This window comes from Dromiciops gliroides, chromosome 3, assembly GCF_019393635.1.
Source record: "Dromiciops gliroides isolate mDroGli1 chromosome 3, mDroGli1.pri, whole genome shotgun sequence".
Lineage (NCBI taxonomy): Eukaryota > Metazoa > Chordata > Mammalia > Microbiotheria > Microbiotheriidae > Dromiciops > Dromiciops gliroides.
The window spans coordinates 315,163,475-315,191,445 of record NC_057863.1 but is presented as its reverse complement, the minus strand read 5'-3'; the positions used below and the strand labels follow the sequence as shown (position 1 = coordinate 315,191,445).

Genomic DNA, 27,971 nt, shown 5'->3' with positions numbered 1-27,971 from the left:
TAAAGGACTTGACCAAAGTCACACAGTTAGGGTTGTTGTGAAGAAAGCCATTTGCAAATTAACAAGTATTTCAAAATTTCATGCTATAATTATTCTTCCCATTTTATTAATGTTTTCTACTCAGAAAAAGAAGGGTAGGCATGGATGAATCCAGTGTACGAGCCTTATATTCTCTCACTTTTGAGCTGAACGCAGTGAGATAAAGTGATTTTAGGGGAATGTGTGAGAAGATGCTAGTTCGCAGACAGCCATTTTTCACGCAAAGGGTAATCATTTAATAGTGTAGCCAGGATGCTATAGTAACAAAACCATGGTTGGTGGGGCAAGGACTTTCTCCTTAATTTGGAAGGCAGAACATGAGTTATTTTTCCTCTGACAAAGTCATTTAATGATCCTTTCTAAAACATACATTAGGTAACAGTATACAGATCTGAGTTAATCATCTATTAATAATGGTTTCAGGAAGACTTGGGTTCAAATCCTCCCTTCACACAAATTAGCTGTGTGGACAAGTCACTTAATACTCAGTGGCCCAGGCAACTCTTCTAAGACTATGGGGGAAAAAAGGCTAGTTGCTGATTTGCATCTGTATGCAATTTCTACACTGGGGACTTTAATAAAACAGTCAAATCACTGAACCACACCCCTTTGCCCCTAAATTAAGAAAAAGAAAAAAATGTATATACACACACATACATGTATGTGTATATATATGAATATATGTATGTGTAACATTTGTTTTACATTGTCAGTTAATATTTGCAGCCCTACCTTTTTTGGGAGGGTGGGGGGCAGAGGAATTTGAGATGAAGTGAAGAAAAGAGGACAGGAAATATATAATTGGCTAATATAGGGGGAATATAACTTGGTTTTCAAATTGCCAGTATCAAAAATGAATGAGATGAATTCACCACAAGTGAAGATGAAATTAAAATATTAAGAGATATTTTGCCCAATTATATGCCAATAAATTTGACAATCTAAATGAAATGGATAAATATGTACAAAAATATAAATTACCCAGATTAGAAATATTTTTTAAAATAGAAAAAATATAGCTCGGTTTTCCCAAAGATAATTTCATTTTCACTGTCAAAGACTCAATACTAGGGATGGAGCTAATTCTTCTTGAAGAGAGCAGGGGGTGGATCAGGTAACTAAAACGAAGATTTTAAAAGATGCGTTTTGATATTTCATGGAAATAAAATCTGAAGATAATGGAAGGCGTATGTAGCAGTACACAGAGGAGGAGGACAGAGACAGAACTGAAAAGAAGCACAAGTTAGAAAAAGACAGAAAGAATTAAGAGCAAGACAGGATAAGAGTAAAAGCACCTGTCTGTGTGTATGTGTGTGTGTGTGCGTGTGCATGTGCAAGCACTCACAGGGGTCAGACTTCTATTGCAATTTTTATTTTAACTCTCCACAGGGTTAGTTTATAAGTCTATCCCTGGGGGAGGAGCATTATGAATTCACAAGGCCTTTAATCTGCAAGTTACAGCATCTCATCCCTGAAAGACTTAGAAGGCTAAAATAATTTGCATTTATTCCAACAGAAAAGATGCTCAGCAGAAATCACTCCATGATTTGAGGCTTGGCCTCTTGCCTAGATGTAGAATAATGAGGAAATACAGTAGAAGTCCTGCTCCTAAACAAATACTTTGGCAATGCTTTGAAACACTCTTGTCAAGAAAGTCACCAGAAACTGGAAGAGAGAAAAAAGGGCCCTGTTCAAGTTATAGAGCTGGACCCAAGCCAAACAAAGCTCCCATAACAATATGAGACGTTTATTTCCTGAGTGGGCCAATTATTTGGATTTATAAAACTTATAGTTTCATGGCTGGGTTATCTTAGAGCAACATCTCTGTATACCTCGAGATTTAAGGAAAAATTGGGTAGGAACAGCAATATAATGAGCTCCTAAAAAGGGAGGGGGGCTATTTAGATAGGAATACATCAAGAGAAAAACAATCACTAGGCTAATGTTGGAAAGTCAAGACTTTCTATAAATCTGAAGGAACTTTAGCCATTATTTCCCAAAAACATTAAGTAACCTCCATTACACAATCCTTTGTCCCCAGAGTTCCCAGTCTCCTAGTTCATATATTGTCTCTCTATTAATGATATCAAGGTTAAAACAGGGTGGAGAGGAGAAGGGAGATCATTGCAATTGATTCTTCAATATGTTCTAGACATAAGGGTCTTCAGAAGCAGCTTCAATCCTTCCTTCCCCTACAGGAAAACTGGCAAAACTCCAGGCAAATTAAAGAAAAACTTCTGGGGCAGCTTGGTGGCACAGTGGATAAAGCACCAGCCCTGGATTCAGGAGTACCTGAGTTCAAATCCGGCCTCAGACACTTGACACTTACTAGCTGTGTGACCCTGGGCAAGTCACTTAACCCTCATTGCCCTGCCCCAAAACAACAACAACAACAAAAACACACACACACACACACAAAGAGAGAGAAAAAGAAAAAGAAAAACTTCTTGGGAGAAAACTCCTTAGGTAGTGAGAGAAGAGGTGGCTGTGATGGAAAAAGACATGTCCATGGAAGAAAGTAGCCAGTTTTTTTCTCCCAACACTTTCACAGAGACCATCGTCCTCCAACCTGAAATGGAAGTTCATGATCACTTCTGATAGACCATGTTTGAAGAGAAAAGTCAGGCCTCTAGTTTGCTCTGTGGTCCTGAACATAACAAAGGAGTAACTTTCACTAGTTGGTGGTAGGCCTGGAACTGGTGGGAAGCTGGGGTTGGGGAAGGGGGGAATGGCTAGAGTGTAGGGACTAGAGTCAAGAAGACCTGAGTTCAAATCCAGCCTCAGATGTTTACTAGCTGTATGACCCCAGGAAAGCCACTTATTCTTTCTTTGTCTCAACTGGAAAATAGGGATTAATAATAGAACCTACCTCACAGGATTGTTGTGAGGATTAAAAGAGATATTTGTAAAGCTCTTGTTGCAGTGCAAGGTTTTGGGTTTTGGGGTTTTTTTGGGGGGGGGCAGTGAGGGTCAAATGACTTGCCCAGGGTCACACAGCTAGTTAAGTGTCAAATGTCTGAAGCCGGATTTGAACTCGGCCCCTCCTGAATCCAGGGTCTGTGCTTTTTATCCACTGTGCCACCTAGCTGCCCCCTGTAAGCTCTTAATAAATACTTGTTTCCTTTCTTTCCTTCCATGGTTATTTTTGCTTTGTTCTGACAGTGAGCAATGGACAATGGTAAATCTCATTGGCACTGGCTGAAACCAAGGAAGGGCTGAGAATGAAAGGTAGGCATCAGCCACTGGTACACACAATGAATATCCAGAATCTGGTCATCAAGACTGTCCCAGGACTAGAAGACCAAGTTGCAGCCACAACTCAAAAAATATAGAGGTGATTAAGTCACAGTGTCAATGAACCAAGAATCAGGCAAAAAATTAGGAACTAGGATACAAAGGAACCAGAGATCAAAGATGGAAAAAGGAGGAACAAGAAATATAGTTAGGGCAACAGAAATAAGGTACCAGTGGTGAGAAGGCCTTGGATCTGATCTAGATGGGAAAGCTTCAGTATACTTCCTGCTGGTGTAAAACCTAATTTAACCTAGGATAGGGGCTATCTGAGAGGCAGTATGGCAGAATAAATAGAGGGCCAGTCTCAAATTCAGAGACCTGGGGCTCAAGTCCCAAAACTGACTTAAATTGGCTGCATGACCCCAGGCAAGTCACAGCCTCTTAAGTTCACCAGGAAATTCTCTAAGACTATGAAATTGCAGAGCAAATGTCATTCTGTGTTGGTTGAGGGAGCTTCCTCACTGAGGGTCCCATAGCCAATGAAAACATGCTTAGAAAGAGCAGTCTAGTTTTTAAAAAATAACAACCACCTAGAGGAAGGCCTCCTGTGCACTAGGGAGATTCCCTATTGAGAATTTATGGGTAGATATAGTCCACAATTACACATAAGAAAGTATAGATGGACTGCAGTGTTTTGCTGGAGTGAGTAACAATATCAGGGACAGTATATATATATATCAGATACTTAGTAATTGTATGACCCTGGGCAAGTCATTTAACCCTGTTTGCCTCAATTTCCTCTTCTGCAAGATGAGCTGGAGAAGGAAATGGCAAACCACTCTAATATCTTTGCCAAGAAAACCCCAAATGGGGTCATGAAGAGTTGGAGATGACACAGGTGGCAGCTAAGTAGTACAGTGGATAGTGTTCTGGGCTGGAGTCAGAAAGGCTCATCTTCCTGAGTTCAAATCTGGCCTCAGACACTTACTAGCTGTGTGACCTCGGGCATGTCATGTAACTGTTTGCCTCAGTTTCCTCATCTGTAAAATGAGCTAGAAAAGGAAATGGCAAACCACTCCAGTATCTTTGTCAAGAAAACGCTGAATGGGATCACAAAGAGTCAAAGAGGACCAAAAGGACTGAACAACAAGAAAGCAAAGGTGTTAAACTCAAGGTCTGAAGTCACTTGTGTAAAACTTTCCAGTGCAGAACCAACTCAATTAAAACGTAACTGAGAGGGGCAGCTAGGTAGTGCAGTGGATAAAGCATTGGCCCTGGATTCAGGAGGACCTGAGTTCAGGTCCGGACTCAGACACTTAACAATTACTAGCTGTGTGACCCTAGGCAAGTCACTTAACCCCAACTGACTCACCAAAAACAAACAAACAAACAAAAAAAACCACAAACAAAACGTAACTGAGAAATGTTTAACAAAATAAATTAAAATGCAATACACTATAGATAATGACAATCTGTCATTTTCTTAAGTCAATATGTGACCCTACAGGGATCCATTTCTAGCTAAGCTCTACACCATTGCATTAAAGGGCCGAAGGACGTTTTGGTGGATCTTGTTGAGGACTTGAGTACGTTTACTTCGCTGAAGTGGAGACCATTGAAAATAAGCACTAATTCCTTGTCACTTATAATTTTGACCTTACAATTGACCCAGGGCTCATGAAGGAAAAATGGCCTTTGATTTGGCCTTATCCATTAGAGAAGAGTTGAGTCAAAGAGCAATAGAAAAAAGAGAAGAACATTTATAAGATTTTAGGACTTAGAGCTGGAAGGGTCCTTGGAGCTCATCAACTACCTAATTTTATGGATGAGGAAAATGAGGGTCAGTAAAGTGAAGGGAACTGTCCAAGGTCACTTAAGTCATAAATAGAACAGCTAAGTTTCAGCCCCAGGTACTTTTCCAATTTTCATATACTACATACTTTAGGAAGCATAAACAGATCTCAGCCAATATGTACCAGAGAAAGCAAAAACTGTGTTTGGCAAATAACCAGGAACTGGTGAGGACCCTAAAATAAAGACTCATTTAAAGAGGCAAGTACATTTCAAAAAAGAATATAAAGATACTAGAACAGTTGTACAAAAATGCAACAATAAACCTGATTATTTTATAATTGTTGGTCAGAAGAGATGAAAGGAAAGCCACTTGATATTTTCTTTTCCTTCTGGGGTAAGGCACCCACCTACAAATAATAATAGCTAACATCTACCTAGTGCTTACCAAGTACCAGTCACTGTGCTGATATGTATTAGACACGTAATTATTATCTCATTTGATTATCACAACTCTGGTTAGTAGATATTATTATCCCCATTTTATAGATGAGGAAACCGAGGCAAATAGAGAATCAAGTGACTTGTCCAGGGTCAAATAGCTAGTATCTGAGGTCAGGTTTGAATTCAGGTCTTCCTGGCTTCAGGCCCAACACTCTAGCCATTGTACCACAAAGTTGCCCTATACTTTCAGCTTTCCTTCTTTTGATCTTTAAGAGATTATGATTTTTTTTGGGGGGGGGGACGGGACAATGAGGGTTAAGTGACTTCCCCAGGGTCACACAGCTAGTAAGTGTCAAGTGGCTGAGGCCGGATTTGAACTCAGGTCCTCCTGAATCCAAGGCCAGTGCTTTATCCACTGTGCCACCTAGCTGCCCTCTCTTTAAGAAATTATGGAAAATTACCCAGTACCAAGGGGCAAGTCCAGAGATATTGGGATTTAATAAAATGAGTCCACAATTATACCATATGTAAATTTTAGAAGCCCAAATAGATTAAAATAAAACAAAAACCTAGCCCTTTAATCAACATTAAAGAAATAGTAAGAATATCTTGCTTTCCAAACACTGCTCCCCAGAAAAGGCCATGAGGGGTTTCTAAGAAGCCCTGGGCCTCTCTCATTGCAAATGGGGATTCAAACTCACACTGAAATTATGACCAAATCTGAAATCTCACTGCCTTAGGTTAATCTCATAAGAGTTGAAACAGCAGTCAGGTATTTGATGGAACATGAAAAATAAATCAATGAAACTAATCTAACTCATCCTGGGAGGCATTAAAAATCACACAGCAAGCCCATTCAAAATGGAGGGCAGCAATTAAATGGCCTGGATGCTACTGATCCCTTTTAGGAGTTAAAATTAAACACCCCCCACCCCCGGCACTTTTAAATTTTTATTGAATTAAATGAAGGAATCTAGAAAAAAAATGAGCTAAATTGAGATACTACAACCAGAAGCAAGGCCATGCTTCCTTTTTTGTTTTGTTTTAGTAAAGAAATTTAATGATAAATAAAGCAAACAAGGAGGGCAGTATTGCACAGCATAGAGGGAGCCTGCCCTTGTACCAGGAAGTATTATGTTCAATTCTTGTTTCTCTGACATGCTTAGCTGTGCTGACCCTGGGCAGGTCACAACTTTCCAATGTCCCAGGCAACTCTTTAAAATCATAATGCAGGGGCATCTAGGTGGCACAGTGGATAAAGCACTGGCCCTGGATTCAGGAGGACCCGAGTTCAAATTCAGCCTCAGACACTTGACACTTACTAGCTGTGTGACCCTGGGCAAGTCACTTAACCCTCATTCCCCCTCCCCCCCCCCTCCCCCGGCCAAAATCATAATGCAAAACAGTTAAGGAAATTTCCTCACAGGGAGTTTCTAGACCAGTGGTTTCCAACAATTCCCCCCCCCCCCCCGCTCTAATTGCCTTTCAACAATAAAAATGGCTGTGAACCCTTTGAGTAATTTGTTATACCTCTCATAACATTCTGTAATTATTTACTGTTAAAGACACCATTAAAGTACTTTGGGGGGGGGGGCAATGAGGGTTAAGTGACTTGCCCAGGGTCACACAGCTAATAAGTGTCAAGCGTCTGAAACTGGATTTGAACTCAGGTCCTCCTAATTTATCCACTGCATCACCTATCTGCCCCCCATTAAAGTACATTTAATGTGAACCCACTGAACTACTCCTTTCATGAGGGAAATTGCTGGTCTGGCCAAGAAACAAACAAACAAAGCAAACAAATAAGAGTTATGGACTATGGGTCACCTCAAGAAATGGAAGCTGTAGAAATCACTGACTTTTCAGCCAAAGCAAATATAACACAATAGCCATCTTTAAACATAAATAAAGTAGTAACGTTAGGTTCTTTGTAATTCATATTTCTACTACTTTAAGTTTCTCCTTAAAGTCATTCCTAAGACAATTTATTTATAGATGTATGTATTCAGCAAATGAATTAATCTAATTTAGATTTATGAGATTATGGTAGGGGCAGCTAAGTGGTGCAGTGGATAGAGCACTGGCTCTGGAGTCAGGAGGACCTGAGTTCAAATTCGATCTCAGACACTTGGACACTTACTAGCTGTGTAACCTTGGGCAAGTCACTTAACCCCAATTGCCTCACACACACCCCCTCCCCACAATGAAATTTTGGCAAGGAGCAAAGGAATGTCTAAAAATGTTAAGCTTAAATTTCAAATGTATTATTACTAAGTGCTGGTTACTTTGAGGGGGATGAGAAAACTTGGATAGAAATCTGAATGATGCATAGGAGAGGTATAAAGGAAACTCAGTGACATTTCTTTGACTATCATAGGATCAGAGAATCACATATTTTGAGCTGAAAAGGGATCTTAAAGGCCATCTATTTCAACTCCCTCATTTTACATATAAGGAAATTGAGACCAAGAGTAACAACAAAATTGACCAAAAATACAATGGTCCATAAATGGAAAAGTTGGCTTTTAAACTCAGACCTTCAGACTTCCAAATCCAACACTTTCCCCTTTAATATATTGTCTTTGCATGGATAAGCAAAAGCTTCAGTTAAACCAATATTATTTTAAAGCAACAGCTTTAAAATTTCTTCTACCAGACAGCTCAGATTATTATATTGTATTGAGGCCGATTTTGAATTTCTCCTTCTAAATTCCCATAAGGTCTCCAGGAGAGTTTCTAGGCAGCAGTAAAATGACCAAAGAGAGAAGAAAAGGGCTAAGTAATCCTCAAATTGGGCACTTACTCCCTAAATAAACTAATGCTGGATGTAGTCTGAAAAATTACAGTTCCATTCAAAGTTGCTCATAATTTTTTTTGGGGGGTGGGGCAGGGCTGAATCAGTAATGATCAAAAACATTTATTTTCTTGGCATTATTCTATATAAACATAAGTAAAAATTAAAACTTATCAGTAAGAATTGCCTCAATGAAACCTTCTTAAGCAATTGTGAACATTTACTGGATTTTTCATCCTGATCAAGAGACACAGGGACCACAAAACCATAGAATCTTAGAGCCTAGCATGATTTTTAGGGAGCACCAGCTTCACCTTCTTTGACAGCTGATGTCCCTGGGGCCAGGGGAGGCGCACCTGCTTAAGGTCACATGACATTAGAGAAAAAGTCTAGAAACTAGGTTTCCTGACCCTCTGTTTAGTGCTCATTCTACATATGTACCTGTACATATCATTGTAAATGTTATATGAGATTGTTGTTTTACAAGTAAAATAATGAAAAAGGAGAGACATAAGAGACTCAAGCTTTCTTTCCTACATGACAAAAAGAAATGACAGATATATCTATATATCTATATATACATATATATAGATATAGATATATATCTATATATATACAAAATTTTTTTTGTAGGGCAATGAGGGTTAAGTGACTTGCGCAGGGTCACACGGCTAGTGTCAAGTGTCTGAGGCTGGATTTGAACTCAGGTCCTCCTGAATCTAGGGCCGTTGCTTTACTCACTGTGCCACCTAGCTGCCCCCTATGGCAGATATTTTTAATGCTAACTGAAATCCAAATACTTTTTGAAATGAATTTTAGGCCAGTTTACATATTACTATTTTCCCTGTTGAATAAAAAAACAAACACAGCATGAAATGGTGAAAAATAACTGGAGGGAGAGGGAACTATGATTTTGTTCTGGGGCTACCACTAACTAGCAGTCTGACACCAGCAAATCACTCTTTGGACCTTAGTTTCTTCATCTGTAGAATGGGAGACTAAGATAAATTTTTAAGTTTCCTATCAGTTCTATTCTGTTTACAAAATTATAAGTAGCAGCTAAAACAACCTTACAAAATAATATTGGCTTAGAGGCTTGGTGCTTGAATATTAAAGTAATTTCAAATATAATAATGTGATTAACTTAAAAAATTGAAAATGAAAATGTGGTCCATGAACCTGCTATTATATTTCCTTATATCACTAAAGCACAGTGTAAGTTAGTGTTACTGCTATTAAGAGAAACAAAATTTAACCAGAAACTGAAATTAATCTTAAAATGAGTCCAGAATTAATCTAGGAACCCACTAAGCCGATAGAAATGGGGCTACTGCTTCAAGGAAAGGAACCAGTCTATTGTAATATTCTAGTTGATATCGCATAATCTCTCTCTCATACAGACACACACATTATATAAAAATTTCACCTCTATGCTATTCCAGCTTTGAAAACATTTCATTTCTCATCAATGTAGAAATTAATTCAGTGCATTCCTGTTAAAAATGATTAAACCAAACATTACAATTAGCCTTCTTTCCCATGGGAACTTAACTTTCTCCTTTCAAAATTGTACAAAGCAACCAGTTTTAGAAAATGAACTCAGGGCTAATGCTGGCTGTAAGACCATGCAACATGTATCCATGATATTCTAATCATATTTACATTCACTGGAATATGGAAATGTGCACTCCCTTTTTCAACCTCAGTGAGCTGAATGGTGTCAAAGGTAAATTATTTATTTGATCAGTAATTGACCTCTTCTAAAAATAATGGGGAAAAATGAGGAAAGAGAAAGTGAAGTTTTAGCCTCAGTGCATATGTATAATTTTTTTTTTTTTTTGGTGAGGCAATTGGGGTTAAGTGACTTGCCCAGGGTCACACAGCTAGTAAGTGTTAAGTGTCTGAGGCCGGATTTGAACTCAGGTACTCCTGACTCCAGGGCCGGTACTCTATCCACTGTGCCACTTAGCTGCCCCGCATATGTATAATTTTTTAAAAAAATTCAGTTATAGAAACACGGAAGTTTTACTTCAATGACTGAATTATCAAAATAGCATTCACCAACAAAGAAAACAAAGTAATATTGGACATGGATTCAGAATAATGCCAGATCAATTTCCTTAATTATAAACTACGTGGTTAGGTCAAGGTCATGTTGGCAATTTGGTCAAAAAAACAAAGATCTGTTTGGAGGGAAACACCATCTACTGAAATACCACACATCATGTTTTTTTCTACTTGAAGAAAACAGCTTATTAGTGGACAAAATCAAACAAAGCAATGCTAGCTATATGCATATAGAAATATCTATTTGCATGAATTATATATAGATATATGTACATGGTCATTTAGAGTAAAGCAACACATAACATTAAGTCACAAGTATGAAACAAATGCACAGCTGAGCATGTTCAAAGTAAATCATGGCAAAAGTATGTGTAGGGAGATAGCAGAGCATGAAGTGAAGGGAGGACGCACAATGTACAACTTTCAGAATATGGGACTATACATGAGAAGTTCAGATTTGAATGTAAGAAAAGCAGCTAATATAATGGGGAAAGTACTGGCTTAAGAGTTAAAAAAGAAAACCAAAAACTTGGATTCGAGTCCTGATTCCCTTCCATCCATCTCCCCACTGCCATTTTGCTAGTCATGTAAACATGGCAAATCATATCACATCTTTGAGCCTTGGTTTCTTCATCATTAATTTAACATAAAGGTACTTCACTACGTTTCTCACAGGGTTCTCAATAGATAAGTACTATGTAAATTGTAAAGCATAATGAAGGAATAAGTTAGTGTTACTGCTATTAAGAGAAACAAGATTCAACCAGAAACTGAAATTAATCTTAAGATGGCCCCAGAATTAATCTAGGACGCTACTAAACCAATAGAAATGGGGCTACTGCTTCAAGGAAAGGAACCAGCCTACTGTAGTATTCTAGGAGACTTACTTAACAAAATTTGAAGGAATTGGAAAAGGAAATTTGATCTATGATGAACCATGGAGATAAGCAAAGAAAATAACTAAAGGAAAAAATAGGGACGGTGAGAAAGGAGCAACCCTCCCCCCCCCCCACATGCCCAGCAAGGATTCTGTAAGACATTTTTACATGACAACTGACAAAAGTTGGAAAAATGAGGTCAAGGAAAAGAAATGATAAAGGCATGGAGGAAAGCTTGAGAAGCTTTTTTAATTAAAAAAAATGACAATGTGATAATACATGAAGTGAAAACCTAGGACAGATGCAAGAGATTTCAGGATCCACAGACTATGTTTTCCCCAACCCCTCCAAACAAACAAAAGAAATCCAAAAAGTAAATACAAGGTAGGATTCAAGTCTTGGGTGGCTGGGACCAGTCAACCTTAGGCCTTGGAGAGTATTTTTACTACGGCTGAGCCAGGAGCTGATGAAGATGGAAGCAAGCAAAAAATGAAGGAAAAGGGAGGGACTGTCTGCACAGAAGAATGTATTCAGATAGAAGGTGTCCAAGAAACCTTAATGGAGGGTGGAATTCACCAGTACCTTTTTCCGGAACATTAGGCTTCTCCTTTTTGTGCTTATATTTGCTGACAATTTTGTGGAATAGGTTCTTTTTCTGAGACTGGAATGAACCTACAGACAATATTAATATAAATACATTTTTAATGAGCAATCTTTTGTAAAACAGAAGTATTTTGCGATCTCAAACGATTACCCCAACCCCCACCCAAATGGGCCCAATGAGACATCCTCTAATGGAAGAACAGATAACAAATCTTTCCTTCTTTGGACACAGGAAAGGGTGAATGTTTCTGCTAGAAATTTATTGGGAAGAGACTTTCTTTAAGGCTAATACAGACTGGGCTTCCCCAAGCAGAAACCACACAGGATGTAGGAAGCAGAATTCCATCCCACAGCTTTTAAGAAAGGCTGTTAGCAACGCAGGGGCTTTACCCTGTAGTCTGAACAAAGATTCTGCTCCTAAGAACAAATAAAATACCACAAAAGAAAGAACAGTGTGAGCGTAATCTTACAATGTGAGTGTAATCTTTCCTAGCTTGCTGAGGAATTATACTAAGATCACTTTTGGCTTTTCACAGAGAGCAAGTTATCTTTTCAAGACATCTTACTGACCTCACAATAACTGACTTTTCTTGCTTTTTAAGTTATACCAGAGGAAAGGGAAGGAGAGTAGACTATTACAGAAAATAAAGAATAAGTTCTGAAAAATCAAAATGTTTGCCAGGTTATTCTTTTTTTGGGGGGGGGGGTAGTAGGGAGAGGGAAGAAATCCTAGTGAAAAATCTATTTAGCGAGTCTTTGTTTTATTAGATAACAGAACTGAGCATTTCAGTTATTAACAAGAAAAAAAATCTAAATTAGTATTAGCTTCCTAAAATTAACCACATTTTTATAGCTCATCGAGTACTTCAGGGTATTCTGTTTTGTATGTAGTGGCCTTTACGTTACAGATTAAGTTGACATTCCTGACTTACCATCAAACAGACTATTTTTCTCCACTTGTGTCAATATGGCTGGTGAGGGTTTGACAGATTAGAAATTGTGCCCATGCTAACTTTAAACAAGGTGAGCAAGGGAAAAGGTAGCGTGTCTGACAGATGCATAAGAGGAACATATATGTCAAGTATATATGCTATAGCCATATTTGTATAAACTGTATCAATATACTGAACATCAAAGAATTTATTCAAGTACTAGATTTTATACTTTCTAGAACAGAAAATTAGCCTGACAATCAGTTTAACACGGTGCTGATGTAAAATCAGATTCCAGGTCAATGAAGGCAGAAGGAAGGAGAGAGTTTTGAATTCTCAAGATGTTTTGTATATTAATTACTTAACAATAAAAATGATTTTAAAGAATACTCTATAGTGATAGTTCACAGAGACAGGAAAGAGAATAAGCATTAAGTGGCTACCATGTGTTAAGCACTTTATAACTATTATCTCATTTGATCCTCATAAGAATGTTGTGAGGTATATGGTCTCATGATCCCCATTTTACAGTTGAGGAAACCGAGGCAGACAGAAGTTAAGTGAATTACTAAGGGTCACACAGCTAGTATCTGAGGCCGAACTGGAGCTTAGGTCTTCCTGACTCTAGGCCCAAGGTTTACTCCACTGTGCCACCTAGTTGCCTTTAAATAAAGAAAATCACTTCTAGGTTCATTATCATTTAGAACAGGGATCCTTAACCTTTTCTTCATCAAGGATCCCCTCTGGCAAACTAGTGAAGCCTATATATCTATATCATCTATCTATCTATCTAATCTATCATCTATCATCCATCTATCTATCTGTCTGTCTATTTATCATCTATGTATCTATCCATCATCTATCTATCCATCCATCCATCCATCCATCCATCCATCCATCCATCCATCCATCCATCCATCCATCCATCTATCTATCTATCTATTTACCTATTTACCTACATACATACGTACCTACCTACCTACCTACCTGGTAAACCTTCTTCAATGTAATATTTTTAACAGCATAAAAAAATGGAAGTCTTGATTAGTGTTAATAATGAAAGCCGTGAAGTGGTTGCATTATTTGAATTCACTGCATATCTCTACTGGGCTGGAACAAACAACTCTATTTTAAATAATTATACCTTTGAATGTTTAAAGTTCAAATACATGCAACCACTTTATGGTACTACAGACAGTTCTTGCTTTATATAAATTTGCATTACACAAATTTGACTTTGAAAGGATTCTGAAAAGACCCTGCATTCTGACCCTCAGCTGGGTGCTCCACCACCTCTGCCACCACCACCAAAAATAAACCCAAACCTCCACCACCCCACCCCACCCCCACTCCCACAAAAAGCCTCCAAGTGAAGTCAGAGAACCAACATGGAAAGACCTCTGCTGCTCACTCTTAAGTGGAGGTTTGGCTTGAGACCCCCAGAATGAGAGAGAGGAGACTTTTGCCCTCCTCTGCCCACATCTGCCCCCCCCGCATCCCCCTGCATGTCTGTCTTCTCAGGTACCTCATGTCTGTTCCCAGCCCACATGTTCTTGCCCCCCTTCCTCAAGCCTCCTTCCTCCACTGGGTGCCCCCTTCTTACCTACCTCCCTTCCCCACTTCTGTCGGTAAATCTGCATTATGTAAAAATCACTTGACTTAGAGGTCTGGAGAAAGGTTCAGTTACATAAAGTTAGAACTCTCTGTAATTGGGATCTAGATGTAGAGTACAAAAGATTACAGAGGAAGTCAAGGATTAATGACCCCATGAAATCAACTCCTGGATCCACATCATGGAGCTCAGGTTAATAACCCCTGATCCAGAGAGACACATGGAGGGGGGAAAAATAGCTCTAGAATAAAGATGCAGTATATAAAAATAGGCACAAAAATCACGTTATATATGGAATGACAGGTCAGATGGTAAAGAAGAAAGGGTTGAAAACATAAGACCCAAGAAAAGCTGCGAGAATTCTAAACAGTACAATTTACCCAAGGACAATCCTAAAAGGTAGAGCTTGTCAGTTTTAACATGAAAAAGGTCATTCTTTGGGATTTATAAGTGGAGGATGGTTTTTACAAACTTATTCTCCACCTTTTTAACCTGCTCCATCCCTGCCCAGCACCCCCCCAACCCCCTGAAAAAAAATAAATAAAACTTGTTATTGAAAACTGAAATGAGTTACACAGTTGAATGCAAACTGTAATGGAACAACTTCAGAGCCAAGAAGTGAATTTTTGTTGTTGTTCAGTTGTTTCAGTCATTTCCGACCCTTTGTGACCCCATTTGGGGTTTTCTTGGCAAAGAAAGAAGTGAATAATTATGTTTTTGTGCACCACTGTTAGATACACAGCCTAAAGAGTATGAAATTTAGTTACAAGCATTATATATAAAGAAATTTATCAAAGCTTTCATTCCTTCCCCCGATCCTTTTAATTGTTGTGTTGTTTTTTTCCACAGAGAGCTGTTTTTTAGTCATTTTAGTCATGTCTAACTCTTCATGACCCAATTTGGAGTTTTCTTGGTAAAGATACTAGAATGGTTTGCCATTTCCTTCTCCAGCTCATTTACAGAGGGGGAAACTGAGACAAACAAGGTTAAGTGACTTGCTCAGGGTCATACAGCTAGTAAGCGTCTGAGGTTACATTTGAACTCAGGTCTTCTTGACTCCAGGCATGGTGCTCTCTATACACTACAAAACCTAGGTGTCCCTTCAGACAGAGTAATATGTAATTAGAGGAGAACAGAAGGGAAATCTTAATCACTGGGGAAATATGGGAAAAGACAACCAAAAAAGATTTTATAAGAACTCATCCTGGGTCTGAGGAGAAGCTTGTTATCGTGAAATGGTCATGTGCCCTGTTGCCTCAGTTTACCTTGTACTCAACGCCATCATCAATATTCACTCTGCTACTCAACCTGGACATGTGAATGAAGCAGTAGGTGCTAGATCCAAGCTATTATAAACTAAATCTCAATGAATAACTGGGGCTCAACAGTTTCATTTATATTTGCTGTAATACTTGTCCACTGACTCATTCCCTGTCACTTATATACATTGGAATAATCATATCCTAAGAAGCTAGGTGCCATAGTGCACAGAGCTCTGGGCCTTAAGACACTTCACCCTGTTTGCCTCAGTTTCCTCATGTGTAAAATGAGCTAGAGAAGGAAATGGCAAACCAATCCAGTATCTTTGCTAAGAAAACCCCAAATGAGGTCATGGAGAGTCAGACAGAACTAAAACAACTCAACAGCAACAACGATGATACTTCCCAAGGTTGTTGTGAGGCTCAAATGAGATAGAAACTGTAAAGTTCTTAGCAATAGTGCCTGGGACATAAGCAGCACTATACGAATGCTAGCTTTTATTATCATTATCTACTAAATTATAAACTCCTCAAGGGTTTAGACAGTAACTTTTTCATCCTTGGATTCCTCTTCCCAACCCTCAGCACCATAAGTGCTTAATGCTTATGAATACATGATTTGTGAGTTTTGGCAAAGGTGTCTGTTCTGTCCTCCACAATCTAAGAAGATGCCAGGTATTCCCTTGAACTATCTTTCCAACCATCACGCATTCAGAGTAAATGAGGTAAGGGCAGGAAAGGCTAGATAGAAGCACATCATCCCCATTTCCCTATTTACTAAAAGAACACAGTCATAAAGCATCTGCCAAGAGTGTAGCAGTTAATGGCTTCATAAAAACAATCTTTCTAACTAAGGTATAACAAATGCTCCATGAATATTCTACCCTTTTAGGAAAAAAAAAGACAGATTATTAACAAGTAAAAAGTGATGACGCTTAGCAGTGGAATGATGGCCAAAAACAAACAAACAAACAAAAACCAACTAGTTGGCTAAATTACTGCAAGAAATAAAAATAGAGGAGAATGAACACTTCCCTACCTGTTTATGTCTTCCTTTTTTTCTGACATATCACAGTTAAAGGATCCATTTTATAGGTTATAAGGGTCATTTGCTCAAAAGTAAACAAGAGCCAGGGTATTGATACTTTAGTGGTCACCAGTAAGAGGCTCCTGTCAGTTATCCTCTAGTGGGAAAGATGAGTCTTAAACCCTCTGAGTCATTAAGAAGATGCAAAAACAACAGCAGGCACCAAAAGCAACAGAATTGTCCTCTTTTAGGTAGGCTCTTTTGCCCTTCCCCCACCCTGATTTATTCTTGGGAAAGCAGTGTCATATGTTAGTTAATGCTGTTCAACAAAAGGCAATTTTTAGCATTATCTTTTTCCCATGAAGATTTCATAGGAAACTGTAAACATGTGCCTTATGTGAGCGTGTACATTACTCAGAAGCACACAGAAAAGGATTTTCAAAAAAAAGGAAATTACAGCATTTACAACAATTAATAATACAGTACTGACTTCTAGGACTTGGGTATAAAATACTCTATATACAGGTACATCGTTCCTTCTCTATCTTCCCTCCACATGACCAGCATCACTAGAGACTGTCACTAATTTGATGCTCAAACAGATTCCTATGGTGATGGGAGATGGCATCCAGAGCCAAACTGAGTCAGAGTAAAACTCGACAGGTGGGCTTCCAAGGACTGAAAGAGAGCATATCTTTGGGTGATTCAAGAAAAGTGGGTTACAATGAATTGAAAAAACATGATTTTATCACAAACTATCATGCCCAAATTCGGGTTTTCTGTTATTTTGAGGCTGAAAATAAATGCCAGTTAAAAAAATTAAAATCAGCTTTCCTCAATGTGAACTTTTGAACTTCAATTCTTGCCTATGTATAGTGTATATTTAAATACTCAGTGGCCAATTAACATTTCCACATGGCTCTAAAGAGTTTTAAATGTCTTCAGGGACTACATTTAAGCTACAACAAACACAGGCTTTCTCCTGAGGATGTTACAAAAACAGTTTAAAAAAAAAAAAGGCTCTCCAGGGAATGTGGTGACTATAGGCAAATATTTGTATTATATTCTGTAGCTGTACCCCAGGACTGCAGATTGGGGGAAAAAACCAAAGCCATACCATAAGCTGAGAGGAAAGAAACAGTGGTGCCATGAATGTAGGAGGTCTCCCAGAAACATTAACTTTTTAAGGAACTGCTGAAAACAGACACGTTTGGTATTTGGAGTACTGGAGCAAAAATTAGGAACAATATCAGCAAATTAGCATAGTACGGTGATTTGGAAAATTCCCAGGCAGGTAAAGTAATTGGGCCTCGCTTTTTCATTATTCTAGTTGGAAATAAATATGTTAGTCAGAGAAGTAATGATGGAATGGTTTTGAACACAGAAATATTATAATTCTATGATTTTAAGTGACAAAAAGATTAGAGGTCTTATTCTTTGCTCACTCCCCCACTTTTTTGATGGATGCAGAGGGAAATAACGATATGGGTCCAGTAAAATAATGAATACCTCTGGGATAGGTATATTGTCAGTTTCTTCTGACTTCTATAATGGTGGATATGCTGCTCTAGTACCAAACCCCTGACAGATGAGACTGCGCTGAGCCCAATTAAGGCAGAATGAGGAGGTGGTTCCATTCTTGCTTAGTTCTCTGGCTTCCTAAAGAGTCTGGAAATCTCTTTTGTATGAATTGCAAGGGATTCCACTCTGGAATGGGGCTGTTAACAAATCATAGAAGTCTGGTTCTAACACTGGAACAATATGGTAGAGGATTTGTATGCCCGTAGGGTATGTACAGATGCACATAGACTGGGTTGTATGAACCAAGAGAGGTGGTCACAACTGCCTAATAATCAGGCTGGTTTTGTAAACATTAGAAGAAATTCTTATCTGGAGAAAGGGTTTCCCCAAGTATGATGCAGCACCTTCTAAATTTACCATAATCCTAAAGAAGGAATGATATGCTCATTTTTTAATCTGTTAGACTGACTACCTCTATTATGACTATCCTTTTACTTTCCAGTTCCTCCCTTTTTTCCCCTGGATTTTTTCAATCACTTTAAGTTTTGAAATAGAAATACATTAAAGCAATAGGTGTGAATTAATATAGTGAGAGAGAAAAAGAAAGAAGAAGAAAAAACAAAAAACAAAAAAAAAGTAAAGGCATGCTGGACTAAAGACAAAGGAACAATATGAAGAGGCAGAAGAGATGAGAAAGGAGAGATGAAGAGAAAAGAACCAAAATATCCATGATGTTCATTTAAATAAATACTTTGCACTGAACTGGAAACCTATCCACTTCAAATGACAATTACCAAATAATTTGTAAGCAACTGTGACTCATATTTTTGAAAGTCAACAGTTAAATACATCATAATTTATAGTCACAATTAAATATAGACTTCTGGTAAAAACCAAGGTCTCCATGTTTTAAAGATAAATATATGAACACAGAGAGTGCAGAAAACACAAACTTAAAGACTGAGGAAATAAGGTTAAGTGATTTAATTGCCTATTTGTTGGCTGTAGGTTCATTCAAGTCAAGTCAACAAACATCTATTAAGTGCCTATTATGGACCTAAGTCCACATTGCCTACCACGCGCTAAGTATGAAAATATATGGAAGTCAAATTGCTGCAAGTTGTTTGAATTTTTTAAAAAATCTGTACTTAGAACCTTATTTTTCCTCCAATTCCACCATTTATTGGAAAAATAGAAAAATATTTAAACATGTTATGTTTTTATATTTATTATAAAATTGTATTATATTAAAATATGATAAAATTATTTTTATTATAAATTTCATTATAAATATTTTATATTTATTTTTAAATTTAAAATATTTTTAAAAGAGAAGAGAAAAAGAAAACAATTCATTCCTGCTTCTGTGCCTAGATCCCTCTTGACAGCTGGGATGCAACACTTGCCCTTTCACTCACTTTTTGAGACCAAGAGCACCAGGCCTAATCATAAGAAAGCATTTTAGCAGAGACCTCTGAGGAGATAATGTCTAGGAAGGATCTGGGACATCCTTATAATCTTTGAAGAGGTCTATCTCTTCCGCTTTCACCAGTCACATAGCTCAGTGAGAAGGCTGTGGGTTTTTAATCACTTGCTAAAAGAATCTGGGCTTTTGGAAGGGTTTCTGACAGAGTCCATTCTGCAGCAATAAAGGATCTGCAGAGGGAAAGATTGATTTCCCTTAGTATTACATGCCAGTGATATCGTTGGGCGGTCACAGAAGCAGACTCTAGTAAATATGCAAGTTGGAAAATAAGAATTCCATAAATTTGGATCTAAAATAACATACATAGAATAATTTCTCTAGGCAGTATGGTATATAATATGTCATTAGCTAGAGTGGGAACCAGGATGACTTGGGGTTCAAGTTCCATTTCTGATATATAAGAGTTGTGTGACCCTTCGGAGCTTGTTACTTCAGGGCTGTAAGACCATAAATTGCAGAGATGATGCCAACATGCATTGGTAGAAGGAGTTTTGTCACTTGGAAGCATTCCCTTTACCAAATCACAGGCACAGTCCCTGTTCCTTACACTTACTGAAAAATTCTACATAATTTACAATATCAGTATAACTGCTTATATATAATAATAATACAATAAGCATTAAATAAAACCAATAAAAATGGGGAGAGCAATGAACAGAATGCTATGATAAAAGTATCCTAGGTAACACAGTGCATAGAGCACTGGGCCTAGAATCAGGAAGATCTGAATTCAAATATAGTCTCAGACGCTTACTGTATGATGCTGGGCAAGTCTCTTAACCCTATTTGCCTCAGTTTCCTCATCTATAAAATGAAACAGAGAAGGAAAATGGCAAACTACTCCAGTATCTTTGCCAAGAAAACCCCAAATGGGGTCATGAAGAATCAGACATGATTCAGACGACTGAACAACAACAAAAATGGTATGAACATTTTATTATGCAAAAAAAAGGAAAGGGTTCAGATCCCATGGGAAAAAACATCTCTTTCTATCTTTTTCCCCCACTAAAGAGCAGCTGATTATGGAGCAGCTGGTACAGTAATTCCATTAATAACTTGTAGACTAGTACACTAGTGCTATGTTGGCACTCTAATACTAAATTATAATCAGTCATAAGCATATTTCTATAATTAGTTTGCTAAATACAGCCTATATAATTTAATTCCTGTTTTTAAAAAAAATAAACCACTATACTTCCCTCAATCTGAGTAAGTCAGAGTAAACAGCAAGGAAGGAAACAGTCATGAAATCTAAACTTCCATATTATACAGCAGAACATCTGATGATTTGTGGTTTGGGACTACACTGTTTCAGGGTAAAGGAAGAATAAGATAATAGCACACTATGAAGTCTCATCCATTAATAAGAGGAAAGGCAACATATCACAACTTCTGCTGGCATATGAAAACAGCAGTCCCCCAAAGAGGACTTTACATTAGAAAACAAATTCTAACTCCCAGGTGAGCATGTTCATATATGCTCTCTAAATATGGTAAAAAAAAAAAACCAAACAAAACCCTCAAATCTCTCATTCTACATTCCATTCATCAACTTTAAAGTACTGTGCTGTCTCAAATGAGGATAATAAATTCTACACATAAAAGTAATTTAAAACCTATTTTTTACTTGTGTGAAAGTTGGTAATTCCAAGTCTAAAAATAATTAAGGGTAAAAAAAACCCCTCACCAAATCCTCTAGTCTGTTGGACCATCCTCTCCTATTCCACAAAATTTATGGAGAAGAAACACAATTTCCCTTGGTAACCCCATTATCATACATAACTATCCATCTGTTAAAAGTTTCTCTTTCTACCTAATGTAGACTTCTTGGGTGACCTAGTTCTAACTCTGCTTCATTTTCCCAAATTAGATGTTATGGAGGCAAACTTAATGTATACATTAGCAATTCTTTTGGCTTTTTATTCAAAAACCTTATCTTTATTAATCAGTTGAAGAACCTGAATCAACTCTTACCTTTCATTGCTTCAATAGTAATTTTAACTTCCCATTTCCCTCATCCTATCCACAATCATGAAAACCCAGCTATTCAAAGCTATCCAGGTATTCTTTTTCTTCATCTTTTTTTTTTTCAAAGTTCGAACCTGGACCTTAATTTGAACTTTTTGTTATTAGTCCAGTTCTCATTCCCGAATTTTTTTTTTTGATCTCTGGGGTGGGGGTTAATTTAAGAAGTTTTATCCTTTAGGGGAAGAAACTACTTTTTCTATATATATCTTACTGTGCCACATGATGCTTAACATAATCTATGCTTGCAAAATTCAAGGAAAAAGAAGGAAAAAAATACACATATTATGAAAATGACATCATGCAAAAAGTGAGGATGGATCTTCTATAGCTTAAACAGAGGTACTCTAGACAGACAACAAACGGGCAATGACTCTACCAAGGTATAAACAGTAATGACTCAGGAGACAGAAGAACTGAATTCAAATTCCGCCTCTGACATTTACTAGGTATGATACAGTGAACAAGTTGCCTAATTTAATTTCTAATTTTAATCTCTAAGCCTCAGTTCCTACATTCATAAAATGAGGGTGATAAGCCTCACTCTACCTCACATTGTTATTGAAAGGAAATTATTCTCTAACATATTAGTTATTTAATTTAATAACTTAAAATACACTCCTGGTATTATTACACAAAAGTAATTTGGCACAAGTGAGCATTAGGATTTGCTGTACAGAAAATTGAAAGAATTTTAAATTTGGCTTTATCTGATAAAGATAAGGAAGAAATTTATTTCCTTAAGTAGGAAAGGATAAAATAAAAAGAATTTCCCAAATTACAAAGCTAATACAATAGCTGAGTCAACACACTTGAAACATCAATGTAATATTCACTCAATCAATGTTGCCAGTATGAGATTGCGTCTATTCATTTGACAGACATAATTACCAGGGTAATAAATCTCTTGTTTTATAGTTTCACTTAGTCTTAGGTGTTAACTCACATGGCTATGACATGTACAGCAGAACATTTCTATTTAAGCAGCAGTTTCTGCTCAAGACAGCCATAATACTACAAAGTAAGGCTAATCAGAAGGTTGGGATGCTTGAGAATTTATATAAACTGTGGTGTGTGTGTGTTTTTTTAAGTTTTGAATGCATTTTTGATTGAAAGCAAAGATTACAAAGCAAAAAAAAATAGAACAGAACAGAGAGAAACAAGTAAAAACCTTTAGAAAAGAATAAAATGGAAAACAACTTGGAAAATGATCAACAATCTTCCTGCCTCACTTCTAACTCCAGCATTATGTGAGTCAAGGAGGCAGGATTTCAGAAGACAATTATAGAGTCTGACAGTGCTGCAGAAAACTATAGCACATCTAACCTTTGCTGGTTTTAGTCTGTTCTGATGAAACATTTCCAGTCTTCTTCTTTTTTCTTGGAACAGATACACTTTTCCGGTCAAATGTGACAGGACTGTATTGAGGGAGGCTATTGAATTTTTTTTCAAATTCTTCTTCCAGCTTTGCTAAGCTAATGGAAGGGGAAGAAAAAAAAATCAAACAGCATGTGAAGCACATGGTTTCCAACAAATAGAGGAAAAATATGTTAACAAACATATCATTTGAAAGAAGCAGAGAACCTTTTTTGTGACCCCAGGAATAAAAAATACTATCAGTTGATTTTAGGAAGGGGGGAAAAAAAGCAAAGAACAGATTTTGCTCAGGGTGTTTAGCAATAACACTTCTGAAGGAAATATCCATGACAGATTATATTCCATACCGTAGATATGTATTAAAACATTTTAAAGTCTAAAATATCATCCTATGAAATACTTAAGCTATCACTGTATTTTTTTGTCTTGTCAAGGTGTGGGAGAGGGGGTTAAGGGAGGGAGAGAATTTGGAACTGAAAATTAAAAAAAAAAAGCTAAGGTATTTACTGAACTACTCTGCCTTCCTTCTCTTGATTAACTCTAATTTATCCCATATCCGTGTCTTGTTTGTACATAGTTATATACATAGTTATTTGCATATTACCTCCCCTGTTAAGACTCTGAGCTCCTCAGGAATATCTTTTGCTTTTGGCTTTCCTTCATTTCCCTAGTCCCTTGCACATTATAGGTGCTTCAAAGATGGTTGTTGACTGACTAAATCACTTTGGGTGATATATAAGAAAGTCTTTAATTTTCATTTTAAATTACATTTTTGATGTATTTTGTCTTTAGCAAAGAGGAATTTTTTAAAAATGAAGGCTTGGGTACATTGTCTCTGCAGACATGCAGCACTAAAAGGGCATGTTCTCTATAGATACTTGTCTTTTATAACTAGTACATTGTTGTTGTTTAGTGTTTTTCAGTCATTTCCAACTTTTTGTGACGCCCCCATTTGGGGTTTTCTTGGCAAAAATACTGGAGTGGTTTGCCATTTCCTTCTCCAGCACATTTTACAGATGAGGAAACTGAAGCAAATAGGGTTAAGTGACTCGACCAGGGTCACACAGCTAGCTAGTAAGTGTCTGAGGCCAGATTTGAACTCAGATCTTCCTGACTCCAGACCTGGAGCTCTATCCACTGTGCTACCTAGCTGCCCAAAGTAGTACATCATTGGCAAGCTTTGTTCATTTGTTTGTGTGTGCCTGACATGAATAATGTTACAGCAGTAGGCTTTTGAATGCAATGCTTTTGTTTTATGAGGAAGAAAAGAAAAAAAAAATTTTGAAAATAAGGACATTAAAAAAAAACCCTCAAGAACCAGCAAGAAAAGGGAAAGGGCCAATTTGTTTTAAAAAGCATTCTAAGAGAAGCAAGGCAATTTTGCCAAAGATGACCCTTAGAAATATTGCATCAATGGTTGGGAGTTCCTGTTAATGATTTTGATATATTCATGGTAATTCTACTGTGCCCACAATATTATTGCTTGCTGCTACCTTTAAATCTGGTGAAATTTAACTCAAAAGCAGCCCGGGCAGATAGATGGAGAGACTATTGGAGAACCACTATGTTTGATACTCTGAACTACAACAGCCCATCGAATTGCTTGATAAAGGGAAGATAAAACTCTACAGCAAACAGAGCATTTTTCCTACTATCTAAGATACAACCTTTTCTTTTTCCCTCACTTGGGAGGAAAGGGTGTATGTGATTTAAGGCTATGGCGAGGATATGAGTATCCTCTGGGGTTATTGAGTCAAGCATCTCCTTAATACCTTGCTAGCAGTATTCGTGTAATAGAAAAATAATAATAATGGGAAATTCCTGGATAAAGAGTTTGGAGTGGGAGGGGCCTCTGGGCATCACAAAGGTATCAGAGACAGACCAAACTAGGAAGAAAATCTTTCCAGCCAGAGATTCTCAATCCTGTACTCTTTGTTAAATTATCACTAGGCTTGCTTCAGCCCGGCTTGGCAGGAAAGGAGAGAGAACTGAATCCCTGGGCCTACAATATCTTCTCACCTGGGACAAAGCGGCCCTCTTAGGTCAATGAAATGAGGTGAGGGTTCAAGAGTTATCTCTGTTACTAACTTACTGTAGGATCTTGGGCAATTCATTTGCCCTCTCTTTTTCTTCAGTTTGCTCATCTACAGAATGAGATAACTGGGCTACACCAGGAGTTGTTTTTTTTTAACCTTGGTTCCATTAACTTGTTTTTAAAAGTTATCTGATAACTGAAACAATTTATCACAATTTATCATAAGATACTGAAACTAGAAGAGACCATAGAGAGATAATCTCATAACTGTAGTTCAGTGTAACTGGTTTCTTTTGTAACCTTATGTATTTTGTTTGTATGCATTTAAATGAATATTATGAAAAGTGATCCATAACACACAAAAAAGGTTACAGATCCATGGATTAGATTATCTCTCTAAACTCTCTTCTGGTTTCAATATTTTATGATAAATTGCTTCACTTTAAAAATGATCTCCCTTTTGGAGGAATGGACCCATATAAAAAAATCATAATCCAATGAGAAAGGAAGTGGGGAGTGAGACACTATTTACTAAGTTCAAGGGAAGCAGTGTAGGAAAAGGGTATTATATATTGTGGTTGACGTTTTTTTTCTAGGTTAAGAACGAACGTTAAGCCTAATGGAAACCAGCTTTTCATCTGAGTGATATACCTCAAGACAAAAGCTATCTGCAGGTAATAAGGCTTAAAAATGTCTTCAGAAGTTAAATGTATACAAGAGGGATATAATTAGGAAGACTTATTGAGGGTGTGTGTGTGTGTGTGTGTGTGTGTGTAAAAAGGAAGCAAGGAAATGGGCTCTGTTTTCTCTGCAGAATTGAGGTGAGAAAGTATATGGATGAATAATTTCCTGGGCTTAAAGGTTAAAATGTTCATATCTCTAATTCTCAGGGAATGGTAACACACCCGCTACCATTTCTCAGTACTCAAAGTGGACAAATTGTAAGCCAGGAAGTGTCAAACAATTCAGTCTTTCAAACTCTACCTTTGAGGGAGAAAAAAAAAATCAGATGAAGCCTAAGCTTGATTTAAATGTGGAGATGAGAGAATTTGTCATTAATATACATGTGGGCATGAACTCCTTATAGAGAGAATTCACATACAGATCTCTTTTTTGGGTCAAATTTGCAAGAGAAAACTTATCTTTTCCTATACCTTCAAAATGCTTAGTTAAATCATTTCTATGGTGTTGTCATGTCCTTAAACAAGGGCAACGGAGCTTTCTGATAAGAAGGCACAATTCCCACTCTTCTCCTCTGGTAATCTGTTCCTGAATCATGTCTAAAACTTTACATGTGTCTTTCTTTGACATAGAATACCATACAGCAGGTGCATGGCTTTGACCCAAAGCACTCAGCCTTTTATTTTTTCTTTATAACATTACATTTAACAATGCCTTTGGGTCAAGAGTAATGTGAAAATGTCAATGGTACTGTTTCAAACGTGATGGTAAATCTAATTAGACTTAGTTTGGATTTTTTAAAAAATAAGAGGAATGAAATAATTATCTGAGCCTCTAAAAGCCATTATTCAAAATAATTTCTTCCCTTTTCATTTTATGATAAAATACAGCCTTGGTGAAAGGCTTCAGAAACATTCTTGCAAAGGATCAGTTGAAAGGACTGAATTGTTTAGCCTAGAGAAGTATTTGAAAGGTTGTCATATGGGAGTGGTATTAGACTTACTCTAGGCCCCACAGGGCAGGACTTACAACAGTGGGTAGAAGCTGCAAAGAGGAAATTTTAGGTTTGATGTAAGGAAAAACTCCCTAATAACTACAGCTATCCAAACGTGGAAAGGACAACCACAAAGGGTAATGGATTCTCCCTCAGAGGATGTCTTCAAGAAAAGGCTGGGATGATGAGTTGGTCAGGTATGCTGTAGAGGGAATTTTTGTTCAGGTATGGATTGGAGTACAAAGCCTCTGAGAGTCTGTGATTAAATCTAACCTAAGAGTATGAGATTTTAAAGCACCGAACGTATCTCATTCTGTTCCTGTTCTTTCAACAACACAATGTGTACTTACTTTTAAATATGCTAAATACATTGCAGCAACTGTATAAAGTGAGCATGCATGCCAACATATTGATAAAGGATTCTACCGCTTTGCAGTACACACACATGAAAAGGCAGCTCATTCTTATTCAATTTGTTCTCTTCTGATTGGACTCATGAGAAATCCCTAAGGATTTTTGGCAGCAGTATAACAGAATAGGCGGATTTCTTTTCTTACCACCCTGGACAAAGTAGCGTGACACTGCTAATTTAATAACTCAATTTCTACTCATGGCCCCAGGAATTGCTTCTCTATGGCTCTAGCATTATAATTTGAACAATTCTTAATTATTTTTACCTTGATTTAATATTACTATCTCATATCACATTTTGCAATAGGAAGCTCCCCCTTAACCCTGAAGAAAGATCGACCAACTATCTTTCCTTTGTTCATTTTAGAGCAAAGAAATGTTTAAACTAAAATAAAGGCAGAGAAAGGAGTGATTTTAATTCCTTTTTCTTTTTCCTCTAGTTTTTTAGTCATACAGCAGAATGGCATGGATTTATCTACTAGATTAAGTGCCTAGGGCTCTTTTCCTCCACTATATTTCATAGCAACCCAGAATTTTAAAGTTCCAAGTAAATTTAAGAGATAACCTGGCCCAAATTATTCAGTTTATGCATGAGGAAACTCGATCACCACGTTTTTGCCTTGCTTTGTATCCCTGACACTTAGCACTGAGGCTGGCACAGAGCCCTGAAAAAAGTGCTTGTTGACTGACTATCCTTTGACATCAAAGATGATGAGATATTCAAGGTAGCAAATCAGGACTAGAATCTATGATCCCTGATC

The 27,971-nt window shown here is 37.4% G+C and overlaps 1 protein-coding gene across 14 annotated transcripts in view; it reads right to left on the bottom strand.

Moving 5' to 3' along the window:
* The window catches only part of BBX (BBX high mobility group box domain containing), a 379,187-nt gene that overhangs the window by 13,006 nt on the left and 338,210 nt on the right, over nt 1-27,971 (bottom strand). For 13 of the 14 annotated variants that reach the window (XM_043994822.1, XM_043994815.1, XM_043994823.1 and 10 more), the window contains 2 exons: nt 23,039-23,187; nt 11,830-11,919 (listed from right to left, as the gene is read on the bottom strand). In XM_043994822.1, coding sequence (XP_043850757.1) covers nt 11,830-11,919; nt 23,039-23,187 — 239 coding nt within the window. The remainder of the gene's footprint in view (nt 1-11,829; nt 11,920-23,038; nt 23,188-27,971) is intronic. The other variant, XM_043994826.1, reaches the window with a different exon arrangement.